The sequence below is a fragment of the Haematobia irritans genome, chromosome 1 (assembly GCF_050003625.1).
Source record: "Haematobia irritans isolate KBUSLIRL chromosome 1, ASM5000362v1, whole genome shotgun sequence".
Lineage (NCBI taxonomy): Eukaryota > Metazoa > Arthropoda > Insecta > Diptera > Muscidae > Haematobia > Haematobia irritans.
The window spans coordinates 278,254,357-278,267,871 of record NC_134397.1 but is presented as its reverse complement, the minus strand read 5'-3'; the positions used below and the strand labels follow the sequence as shown (position 1 = coordinate 278,267,871).

Here is a 13,515-nt window from a genome sequence, read left to right as displayed (position 1 = left end):
TGAACAATGGAAGTCTAAATAAATTATGGAAAATTTTAAAATTAATTGTAATGTTAATTTCCTCAATCGAAAAAACCATTTTTACTTTGTAATTCAACATTAGTGGGGTCGACTGGAAAATTATAATATTTGACTTGGTCTGATCAGGTGAGGACATAATGCCTAATTAATGAATTTATGAGTCTTACCCATAAAAAAGTTGACCTTTTTCAAAGATTTGGAATTGATTCAAACGCAAAGACACGGTTTATTTACAACAAAGGTATACGCTATGTACACAGAAAACAATATCACCAAAATATTTCCAATTAAAATGTTAATTGAAGTTGAACAAATTTTCAATTAATAAATTAATTGATACAATTAACTTTTTAATCAAGATATTAATATTAAGTTAATTAAGTCAATGATTGAAAATTTTAAAATTTTTAATCAAAAAATTAATTGATACAATTAAATTAAGGACATTAAATTTTTAGCCTCACAACAATATTTTTTTCAGTGTATGCTAGACAAAAATACTATATTCTGATAACACATTTTTCTAGTTTTTTTTAGCAGAATATGATCATTAATGTAAATGATATGATCTCGAAGAAAATTTATTTTTTTCATTTAAGTTTTCCATTTTTTCCACACAGAAAAAAATTGCCTTTACTTGGAAGTCTTTGATTACAATCTCAACATGCCAGAAATTAATCTAAAAATAAATTTAAGACACAGTTAGTTAACTTATAAATTTATATTTGGGTATTTTGTATAAAAAAAATATTTTAACTCTTTTAGCTTATTTCATACGAAAATTACAAAAAAAAACATTCAGAAGAATGTTATTCAATGTAATTATAGCCATTTTAAAGTTGACTCGTGTAACTTCTGCGGGTCAAATAGAGTTTAAAACTATACAAATGTGGACAGAAAAATATGTAGGTGTAAGTATTTTTTTTTTTAACGATGCCATGATTTTTATTTTTTACATTTGTATACTTTTTATTAAATATTTCTGATTAATTTATAAAGTAAACAAATTTCGTGTATTTGAAAATTAGTTTAGAATTCAGATAGGACTAAATAATACTTAAAGCAAATTCAAGAAATTCGGCGCCAGGTCGCTAATGTCCTGTATATTCACGGGTATTTTTAAGGACAGCTTCAATTCTCTTAGACATTGATGAAATTAACTTACGGCAAATCTCTACCTGTACATTACACCATACTTTTTTAATTTTCTCACTTTTTGTAGCTGCAGGGAAGCTTAGAGAGTTGTCTCTTGAGTTCGCCCCAAAGGTTTTCAATGGGATTGAGGTCGGTGGACTGACTTGGCCACTCAACAACATACGAATTATGAACCCGAAGCCATTCACTCACCAACTTTGATGAGTGTTTCGGGTCGTTATCCTACTGAAATCTCCAAACAAGTGGCATAATTTGCTCGGTAGCTATGATAGCATGACTGTATCTAACATATTATTATGATCTGTCCACATGTTGATATTGTCTCCGTAAGAAGTGTTATCATATCGAGGGGATTGTAATCAGAATCATAAAGTTTACTTTTTCGAACAATGTATCTCGCTTTGTTTTAAAATACTTTGAGCCACGATGTTGAATGTTAAAATTCAGTATCGTATATGCTGCAAAGGCTCTTGAACAGGTTCAACTACACTGAAAAAAAAGCATACCCGGTTCCAAAGATTTTGTCTTTACTTTAAAAAATTTGGTATTGATTCCGAGCCAAAGAAGCGGAGACTACAAGTAAGGATTCTTTTAAGACATAATTCTCTTTTAAATTTAGGTTTTGTGTACTTGTTTCTAGGATTTTTTGCTTTGTAGTCAAGATGCAAAAAGACAATAAATTTAAAGACAATTTAATTAAATTTAAAGAATTTTTCTGAATTATTAAAGTCAAGTTGATCTTAGCCTATAAATCTTTTCTTTCATGTTATGATACCCATTTTTAAGTCAAATCACTTAATTATAAGGACAATACGACTTCATTGAAAACTTTATCGACTTTTGGACAAGGAAAATAACTTTATATTAGAGAAATGCGTCTTCTATGCTAAGCTAAATTTGTATTCGTATTTTAAAGACATGAAATCTTTGACATCACAACAATATTTTTTTCAGTGTAAGGTTTCTTTTTATTTTATTCGTTTTTGTAGGGCATGATTGGGCATTAGAGGGTTAAAAGGATTACATGTATGGTATATCCAATAAAAATCTCTTTAAATCTAGACGTTTGTAATGCCTTTCATTGACAACTCTCGAATTTTCCTCATTCCATATCGCTCACCCTCTCATTCATATCAATTTCAAAATATTTGCAAAATAAAGGGTGATTCTTTTGAGGTTAGGATTTTCATGCATTAGTATTTGACAGATCACGTGGGATTTCAGACATGGTGTCAAAGAGAAAGATGCTCAGTATGCTTTGACATTTCATCATGAATAGACGAACGATCTGCCACAACGTCGAATTTTCAGTGAATGGGCCCTAGAAAAGTTGGCAGAAAATCCGCTTTTTTATCGACAAATTTTGTTCACCGATGAGGCTCATTTCTGGTTGAATGGCTACGTAAATAAGCAAAATTGCCGCATTTGGAGTGAAGAGCAACCAGAAGCCGTTCAAGAACTGCCCATGCATCCCGAAAAATGCACTGTTTGGTGTGGTTTGTACGCTGGTGGAATCATTGGACCGTATTTTTTCAAAGATGCTGTTGGACGCAACGTTACGGTGAATGGCGATCGCTATCGTTCGATGCTAACAAACTTTTTGTTGCCAAAAATGGAAGAACTGAACTTGGTTGACATGTGGTTTCAACAAGATGGCGCTACATGCCACACAGCTCGCGATTCTATGGCCATTTTGAGGGAAAACTTCGGAGAACAATTCATCTCAAGAAATGGACCGGTAAGTTGGCCACCAAGATCATGCGATTTGACGCCTTTAGACTATTTTTTGTGGGGCTACGTCAAGTCTAAAGTCTACAGAAATAAGCCAGCAACTATTCCAGCTTTGGAAGACAACATTTCCGAAGAAATTCGGGCTATTCCGGCCGAAATGCTCGAAAAAGTTGCCCAAAATTGGACTTTCCGAATGGACCACCTAAGACGCAGCCGCGGTCAACATTTAAATGAAATTATCTTCAAAAAGTAAATGTCATGGACCAATCTAACGTTTCAAATAAAGAACCGATGAGATTTTGCAAATTTTATGCGTTTTTTTTTTAAAAAAGTTATCAAGCTCTTAACAAATCACCCTTTACTTAGAAATTCTCTTTTCTCCAATGGAGGTGGGTATGGGGGCAGATTTCTATAAAATCTGTATTCGTATGGTAGAATTGGAATATTGATAGATATGGTCATTATATAATTTATTCATCAGCTTATGGCATCTGAGGCGTTTAATCTCAAGCATTTTAGATGGTGATAATTTTAACCCAGACACCAACAGCGATGGCTGCTGTTTCATCGACACTAACACACTCGAAAAACACATCTACGTCAAGCTGCTCTCTCAAGTGTTAAACAATCGTGCCCCATTCTTTGGTTTGGGTGTTTGGTAGCTTACCTTGACCATTTCTATGTAGTTAGACTCTGTTCGTTGAGGCTTTGGTATATGGAAGATGAGGAGGAGGAGGAGAAGAAGAAGGAGGCATCGATGTTTAAAAGAGATTCGGCATAAGAATGTTAGACATCCGTTTGGCTCGATGTCAAAAGAGTGTCATTGATTTTATTTCTTGGCTTTAGGATGCTTCCATGGAGATTGTGCTGGATTGTGGTGAGCTGTACCAGGTCGTTGTGGATATTCAAACATAGCGTATTCTAGGTATTCCAGGTTACGAAATGTGTTCTCTCTCTCTATGAAAAGAAATAAACATTGTTGACATTTTGCCTTAGACCCCCCACAAATGTGTCTGGGGTTAGTGTGAGTGTGGTTCAACATAAGTTCCATTATTTGAACCATCATTAGGAGAAAATAGAAAAGATGGCAAGTGCAATTTTTGGTTATCATTGCCATGGCATTAGCCCTCCAGCAATAGAATCCCAGATAATGCTTACCTGATTTATTTTTATGTGATTTTGTACCTTTGTTAAGTACACAGATGAGAGATTGTCTTTTTTGGATGGTTGGAGGGAGGGGGTAAGTATTGGAGTGATACCTTCGGATTAAAATGCAATTGAGAAATAACCTTAACCTTTGAAAGGGATTATTTTTGGATTGTTCTGCTAAAGGAGAATATGTATGTGTGCTTGTCTGTGTATATGTGACATTGGCTTTGTTTGTCACATGGATTTGTTAGATGCCTCAAGGAATGATTTGTTTATGCTTCACATGGAAAACAACTAAAAAAAGGTTTAACAATTTATAAAGGTCATCTTGTGTTGCTAAAACTAACGAATTAAAAAATTAAAATTAAACTTAAGTAGATTATTGCTACAGATACAAAAATCAATAATGTTTTTACAAAATTCGAAAAATCAAAGTCGACTTTTGGGTTCAGTTCTACCACCGACGCTCACATCTGTCCATACCACTACTTGAAGTCGAAGATGGAAGACCGTCACTTTGTGCCAAATTTTGCTTTAGCGTTATAATTTATCCTATAGGCATGCTCTGTACCGATTTATTATAAGGTTATATGCTATATCTAAATTTGGTCCGATTTTTGCTACAAACATTTCATCAGAAGATAGTTGTTAGTTTATCTGTTTATATACATACAACATTTTTTTCTGATTCAATCACGAAATTAATTGATCCAATTAGTCCAAGTCTTCAATCACAGAAATGATAGTATCAATTAAAAATATTATTTGATAGTCAATTAAACTATTAATCGATCCAATTAAAAAAATAATTGATACTATTAATTTTTGTATTTGATTTTTGTTTCAAATAAAAAATTTGTTGCATCAATTAAATATGTGAATTTTTTCTGTGTAATAACAATATATTGACCAATGTAAGAACATTTGTTGAATTAATGGATTACGTATTTTATTTCTCAACCTTGTGAGATTAGCAAGTCAGAGTATACCATTTGAAATTGAGTTCAAATAAAGACGTTCCTCAATTGTGGGTTTCTATTAAAGAATTTTTAGTTTACACTCTACACTTTGAGTAAAAAATTAATAATATTAATATAATAATTTTCCAAAATTCGTTTTGTTATGTTATTGTTGGTTTATTCTTCAATCATTTTGTTGTTTTTGATTTCAGCTTAAAACCATGCATTGACTAAATTACAAGTGTAGCTTAACCAACAGAGGAAACGAATGTTTGTCAAATTTATTTGGGCAAAGCCCTATAGACTGGTTGGATGGACGCACGTTTCGGAATTACCACATTCCTCATCAGCATCCTCAAACTATCAACCAATTATCAGAATAAATTTAGGCAGTTCACTAAACTCAAAGTGAACCACAGTTGAACCTTCCGAAAAAAGGATTATGATAGCCGGCCTTTGCCGAAATAAATTTGTACACACATTAATATGTAATCTTTACAAGATTTCAATTTGCCTTATAAAAAGAGATTTAAAATTTCCAAAAAAATTAGGGTTTTGATCGTAATGATTATGTAAAGAGCTTGTGGGAGTTGTTACATTTACAACATTTTTAAAGGTATATGTAGTTTTCGACATTCATACCTTTTTAACAGACGAAACCCGAATATTTCTTATTCTCTACTTACTACTTACACTACGGCGTCGATTTCTTTGAAATTGGTTTGTATACAGAAAAAAAATCACGAACATTTTTCCAATTGTAGACTTAATTAAGTTTTAAAAAATATTCAATAAAAAAATTAATTGATTCAAACAAATTTTTAATTGAAACAAAAATCAATCACAAAAGTTAATTGTATCAAGTAATTTTTTAATTGACTTTCAATTATTTTCAAATAAAAATTATTTGGATTAATTAATTTCGTGATTGAACACAAAAAATCTTTTTTGTGTATACTAGACACAACCAAAAATATACTAAAACAGCAAAACGTCTGTTGAAAAGAATGCCGGTTATTTTGTAATTTTTTACCTCATCCGATGTAGTTATTTTGGAAAAGTCTAAGAAAATACGCTATTAGGCCGTTTAAAGTGAACATTTAAATTGCAGAATTCATCGCTGGTGGGATTTGAACCTCCGGTCTTCATTTCTTATTTTTGGATAATTTCTTTCGACCAATCGACATGAGCCTTGGCTCCGAAACGGCTGAACCGATTTACTTGAAACTTTCAGAGATCGTAGGGCACGTTCATGTGGTGAAAATAGGGTACCTCATTTTTGTGACACCTGATCGCGGAGGGGGACCTCCCCTTTATCGAACTTTTTGAAAATTGGACCAAAGTTGACCGTTTTGCTTGTCCTTGGGAACAACCTGCACGTTGTTGGCGGCGTACCACTCCATGGCCTTTTTACCGTAATGGTAAGATGCCAAATCCGGCCAAAACAGTACGGAACAACCGTGTTTCTTCAGGAAAGGCAGCAGACGTTTATTCAAACACTCTTTCACGTAAATTTCTTGGTTGACAGTCCCGGAAGCTATGAAAATGCTGCTTTTCAAGCCACAGGTACAGATGGCTTGCCAAACCAGATATTTCTTTGCGAACTTTGACAGTTTTATGTGCTTGAAAATATCTGCTACCTTTCCCCTTCCTTTTGCCGTATAAAACTCATGTCCCGGAAGCTGCTTGTAGTCGGCTTTGACGTAGGTTTCGTCGTCCATTACCACGCAGTCAAACTTCGTCAGCATCGTCGTGTACAGCCTCCGGGATTGCGCTTTTGCCGTCGTATTTTGTTTATCATCGCGATTTGGAGTCACTACCTTCTTGTAAGTCGATAGTCCGGCTCGTTTTTTGGCTCGATGCACGGTTGTAGACGATACACACAGCTTACTTGCGGCATCTCGGAGAGAGAGGTTAGGGTTTCGCTTGAAACTACCGGCAACTCTCTTTGTCGTCTCAGCGGCTTCCGGTTTTCGATTTCCCCCCGATACAGACTTCCTGGCTGTCGACAAACGTTCCCCAAACACTTTAATTACATTTGTAACGGTTGATTTGACAACTTTTAGCGATTTTGCCAGCTTTGCGTGCGAGTAGCTCGGATTTTCGCGATGGGCGAGCAAAATTTTGATACGCTGCTCTTCTTGCTTGGACGGCATTTTGACAACTGAAGAGTGAATTCCAAAATCAAAATAGGACCAACATTCTACACACACACACCTTCAAAATGAGGGGTGTTCAGGTTTTTTAAATGCAAAATTGAAAGAAATACGTCAAGTTTATATAGACCAAATTTTGACCGTATCACTCTTTAGTGCTTAATTTTCAGATATGTTGAGGAGAAGGATACCTTTCCTTGACAAACCACACTTAAAATTCACAAGAAATATAGATGATTATCTAACTACTTAAATACAGAACATTATTTAAAAAAATTGGAGGAAAGGGTACAGAGGGTGTGTTTTAAGACGAACCGTTTTACATATGCATATCCGACGTATTTGTACCTATAAACGAAAAAGCAAGTAGTCCGATTTGTTTGAAAGAATTCAAATCTTTTCGAATTTGTTTTCAGCACGAAGGATATGGTTGACTAAGTTAATGCAAAATGTTCCTACAAATACGCTTCGGAAGGAGCAGCGAAGCGGGCCGAGTTACGCTAGTATACTATAGAAACTTTATTGAATCTTAAAATAAATTATTATTTAATGCTTAATTTCTTCCTTTCGACTATTTACTAAACACTTTTCTTTTCTCTTGGTCCTTTTCAGGTTATACGCAATGATGAGCAGACATCGCTCATTGTTGATGGCGTCTCGCAGAGTCGCACAACGAAAGGTAAAGAATTTCAATTCGGTAAATTTGCCACAAATTCCGACGTCTATGTCGGTGGTATGCCAAATTGGTACAGTAGCAAATTGGCTCTGCTTGCCCTGCCCAGTGTTATATTCGAACCACGATTTCGTGGATCTATACGAAATCTGGTGTATGCTGATCAACCGGGTGGCCAAACACGACGCCAGGAAATGAAACAGCCTCGTGACATCAAATGTGGCGATGGCCCATGCGATCACGGTGAAATGCCCAAGGAAAAGGTGACTAGAAATTTACGCGGCAGCAATACAACAGATGCTTGTGAACGCCATGATCCATGCCAGCATGGTGGCATATGTATATCAACCGATTCCGGCCCCATCTGCGAGTGCAGAAATCTAGAATACGATGGACAATATTGTGAAAAAGAAAAGGCCCCCTCTGAGGCGACCTTTCGCGGTACACAGTTCCTTTCATATGATCTTGGTCAGACAGGTGCTGAACCTATTGTCAGTGCCCAGGATGCCATAACATTATACTTTCGCACCAGACAACCAAATGGTCTACTATTTTACACAGGTGAGTGGTGAAGGTCAAGCGTTTGCTTGTCATTTCTTCAATTATCCCAAGTACTTACTAATAACGAAAATCGAGTCAAACTAATGGTGGTATTTTCGTATTTTAATTGCTCCATTTTTGTGTGTGGGGGCGTGGGCTATTCTAAATTACAGGACACGGCACTGATTACTTAAATTTGGCTTTGCGTGATGGTGGCGTTTCACTGACCATGGGCTTGGCCAATGGCAAACAGGAAATGCACATTAAACCCTCCAAAGTACGCTTCGATGATCATCAATGGCACAAGGTTACCGTACACAGACGTATCCAAGAAATTTCATCCATTACCAGCTTTTGTCGTGTAAGTGTGGCTAATTGTCGAGTTTGTTTGTCCACTTTCATTCTTATATTGCAACTTTCGTTGTCATCATCTTGGAATGGTTTAATTTGTATGAATTCCGTTTCTTATGTTCTGTTGTTTTTTTTTTTTTGCCCAGCTGGTTACTGTTGTCGACGATGTTTATACAGACCACTCTCACATTGCTGGAAAATTCACAATGCTATCCTCATCTCGTGTCTATGTGGGTGGTGCAGTCAATCCAAGGGCCTTGCTTGGTGCCAGAGTCCATAACAATTTCGTGGGTTGTCTGAGAAAGGTAAGTGAAAGTGTGAAATTGGATAATCTTTACTTTTAAATGGGGATTTCCATGAATTACAAATCGAAGGAAGGGAATCTTAGCATCCATTTGGATTTAAGAATTAAAATTAACATACACTAGAAAAATATTTATGTGGTATTAAAGATTACATCACCTAAATTTTAGATAAAATAACGTTTATAATATGTGCTTAAAAAATATTTGTCATTAAATTTCCTTAAAGTAAAGAAACACATTTTTGATTTGAAGAAATCGTCCTTAAATTAACTGAAGTATTCAATCGTTAGATTTAAGGTAAAAACACTTCAAATATACACTAAGGCTTATTTTGAGGATTTAGCGTCTTTGGTTTAACGTTTTTTTGAAATCAAGAAAACATTCCGTGTAAACATTGGGGGATGTGATTAGATATGCTTAGATCTCAAAATTGCCCTCTTTAGATCTAAGTAGATTTACCCAGACATTATGAGACAAAATTGGATATAATTATATATAATACCATATATGACGAGATCTAACATCAGATCCAATTATATATAAGGAAAAATATAATTATATCTAAGATATTATATCTAATCCAATATTGAGATCTGATCAGATCCAATTCCACAGTAATTAGATATGATTACATCTTACCATTTTTCGAATCTACTGATATCTAATCGTATCAAATTAGATCTCTGAATTTTTTACTTTGAAGTATCCGCTATAATTTGGACTTTTAAACTGGCATTTATTTGTACGTAAATAGCTTTATTAATATACCACTAAAAGAGGCTGAAAATTCGATAAATAAGATCTGTATCCTAATTTTGATTTTATTGATCCTAGATTTAATGCCAGATAGCTCGCTAAAAATGTCTTTATTTTAAACACACCGCATCGTTGGATCGGAATCAATACCAAGTTAAACACGCTTCATTATATGCTAAGACTTATTTCGAGGATTTTGTATTTTTGGTTTAAAGTTTTTTGGAATAAGGACAATATTTTTAATTTTTTAATATGATGTATTTTTTTTTACTGGCTTTTGATTGTTCGTGTATAGCTTTAGTAATATATCGCAAAATGTGAATGATTGATCCTGGATTTAAAGCTAAATAGGTCCTTAGAAAATGTCTTTATTTTAAAGAAACCTCATCTTTTGCTCAGAGTCAATATCCTTAAAGGAAGTTCGAAATCTTTGGATACAACTTTTTTTGAGTAAACCATAAATTCAGTGTGTTCAATTTTAGGTACATACGCAAATTTTTAGTAGAAATCTGCAAATAAGAAAAGGCGAATTTTACTGTCTACAGCACCTATACAACCAAATTTGTTTTCGCTCTGGCATTTGTTGTTTGCAGGCTCTTTGGAATAACGAACAAGGTCCTGTCTCCTGATTTGTTTCATATACCCATACATGCATGTTTACTCCACCGAAGGGTACATTATGAGTAGGTCGGACTTTTGTAATTCCCGGAAAAGCGAGAAATCTTTAAAAAAATAAAATCCTTTGATGTGGTTTAAATTTTAGACGAATAAAAATTATTCCTATACGAATAGGAGTTTTTTCCAATATGAAAACAGTATACTGGAACAAAAGTTTAACACTCATTTTGGTTAAATAGTTGCCTAGTGTGACCCTTACTCAAAATAAAACTTTTTTTGTCGAATTTTCTGTCTAGTTACATATTCCTTCACATCCTTCTCTCTTCCATGTAAAAAAAATAATCGATTTAATAATTGTTACAAATTTAAAATAATAGAACATAAATTTAATCTGAGTTCCGTGTTTTTTCCTCTTCTCTTATAGGTGGAATTCTCAGCAGATACTCTTCTATTGAATCTCATCGATTTGGCTAAGAGCGGTTCGAAACTTATACAAGTGGCCGGTAATGTTGAATATCAATGTCCCATAGGAGATCCCCAAGATCCAGTTACATTCACAACTAGAGAATCGCATTTAGTAAGTTTGGAGAAAGATGAATGGAAACGAAACGGTTACAAAATTGTATATTTTTTAATTAGGTGCTGCCACCATGGGAAACAGGGAAACAAAGCTCTATTGGTTTTAAATTCCGAACTAAAGAACCAAATGGTTTGATCATTATGGCAACAGGATCAAAGCAGCCTAGAGCGAAAAATGTAAGTAGAACATTCAATTAATTAATGTAATTAACTGTTAATTGCAACTATGTAAATTATTGAATTATATTGTTAAAATATTTATAAATGAAATAAATGTTTCCAGTTTTGTTTTTAACAAATTGAAAAATCCAACCCACAACACCATATTGGTGATAATTTTGTTAAATTATATTTAATTTGTTTATTTTTCATTAGCCTGTTCTCTTTGCAATCGAATTGTTAAATGGTCACATTTACATTCACTTGGATTTGGGTTCTGGTGCTGCCAAAGTACGTGGCTCTCGCCGCCGAGTAGATGATGGCGATTGGCATGATTTCATTTTGAGACGCAATGGTCGTGATGCAAAAGTTAGTGTCGACGGAGTTTGGAATGATTTCCGTACACCGGGTGAAGGCACTATTTTGGAATTGGATGGCCATATGTATGTGGGCGGTACAGGACCCTCTTATGCCAATGCCAATTGGCCGCCAGCTATTTGGACGGCGACATTACGCCAGGGTTTCGTTGGATGCTTAAGAGATTTGGTATTGAGTGGAAAGCCCATAGATATAGCAGCATTTGCCAGATTACAGGATTCAGGTTAGTTTAATAGCTCCCCGCACCACAGAGGCAAGGCGACTCAATTTTATTTTTTTTTCTCTACTTTTCATTTCAATAGCTTCAGTTAAGCCTTCGTGCCATGTACAGGCCAATGTTTGTGCAGGTAATCCCTGCTTGAATGGTGGAACATGCATGGAAGGATGGAATAGACCCATATGTGATTGTACTTCAACCCTGTATTATGGACCTACATGCGGACGTGAATCTGCCACTTTGGTTTTCAATGGAACACAACACATGACCGTTTGGTTGGGCAATGGTCAAGGTACCAAAACCCAGACCGAAGAGTTACTATTACGTTTCAAGACCGGAAGACCCACTGGTCTATTGTTAATGACCAGTGCCGAATCAAACTCACCAGATAGATTAGAAATTGCATTGGTTGCCGGACGTATACGTGCCAGTGTGAGACTGAGTGATCGTGAAAAGGTAATAAACACAAAAAAAGCTAAGACCAGAATTATGCTAAAGCATCAATTGTATTGCTTTTGTTTCGTATTTTCAGAATCTCTTGGCCGGTCAGTCCGTTTTGAATGACAACAACTGGCACACCATACGTTTCTCGAGGCGTGCCTCGAATCTACGTCTACAAGTTGACGGGGCTCCCCCTGTCAGGGGTATGTTATGTATGTATCACCAGCACTTTAATTGCCCTACTACGTGTCGTGCCGTGTCGTTTTTTTAAATCAAAATTTTTCATAACAAATTCAAAAAACAAAATAATCCAAAATTGCTCCTTACCAATCAGACTTACCACCATTTCGAGCATCCCAATTTGAATAGTGTTAGGGTTATTGCTTGCGCCTTTAATTTTCGTACAACGTAAACACCATCCAATGTACATAAAAAATACCGGTAGGATACTTTTCGATACCCAAGAAACAAAAAATCTCTCGATATGCAGTTTTTCGTTCTTTTCTGTAAACCACCCACCCTCAGAGTGTGGAAAGGTAGAAGGTTGTCCTTCCGTTGTGGGCAACCTTCATATTGTTGTTACTGTTATTATTATGTTTTTTCCTCTAATCGTCTTTAATGTGAACATTGCTAGTTATACTTTCGTGTAAATAAAAGCCTTTTTTTCATTCTGTAAAATTAAGCCAACCATTAAATGAGCAAAAAAAAAAAAAAAACAAAAACTGTAAAATTTATTCATCTTTGTTTTTGTTCAGTTAGTTACATTGTGTTTTTTTTGTTTCGTTGGTTTGTCTAAAAATGCTCAAAGTAAAGTAGCTGACATTTTTCAAATAGAATCCCTGTAACTGGTGTATGTTCCAAATGATGAACGAAACTAGCAGCGGAGAACAAAAACTTTCCACAGAGAGGAATAAAGCCAAATTAAAAACAAAAATATATATATCAATGTGCAGTCATAATACATAGGCCACAATCACCATCACCGGCAACTCAGGCAGCCAGGCCAGCTATTTAGCTACCTAATTTCTAATTTAAGTATATTCATCTAATTTACACTGTTCAACAAATGTTTTGTACTAGCACAGGAAACGGATGTTAGAATTTTCTTACTCGCACTCGCATTTTCGATTCAAGGCCATTTGGGCGATAGCAGTCTACGATGAAAACCACAATAACCGACACCATATAAGTGTGTCTCTCTCCCAAAGAGGCCAAAGTCCCCACTCTCCCTCTCGCTGCGTTACTAAATACATTTCACTTGGTGTGTGTGTATAATAGGGATGTCATTTCGTAGTGAATATTGTTAGAAGTTAAAAAGTTTAATGTC

At 35.0% G+C, this 13,515-nt stretch overlaps 1 protein-coding gene across 5 annotated transcripts in view; it reads left to right on the top strand.

Moving 5' to 3' along the window:
- Positions 1-13,515, top strand: part of Nrx-1 (Neurexin 1) — a 64,480-nt gene that overhangs the window by 8,485 nt on the left and 42,480 nt on the right. For 4 of the 5 annotated variants that reach the window (XM_075295715.1, XM_075295710.1, XM_075295723.1 and 1 more), the window contains exons 3-10: positions 7,784-8,405; positions 8,558-8,745; positions 8,882-9,040; positions 10,839-10,991; positions 11,054-11,170; positions 11,369-11,753; positions 11,833-12,203; positions 12,280-12,400. In XM_075295715.1, the coding sequence (XP_075151830.1) occupies positions 7,784-8,405; positions 8,558-8,745; positions 8,882-9,040; positions 10,839-10,991; positions 11,054-11,170; positions 11,369-11,753; positions 11,833-12,203; positions 12,280-12,400 (2,116 nt within the window). The remainder of the gene's footprint in view (positions 1-7,783; positions 8,406-8,557; positions 8,746-8,881; positions 9,041-10,838; positions 10,992-11,053; positions 11,171-11,368; positions 11,754-11,832; positions 12,204-12,279; positions 12,401-13,515) is intronic. The other variant, XM_075295728.1, reaches the window with a different exon arrangement.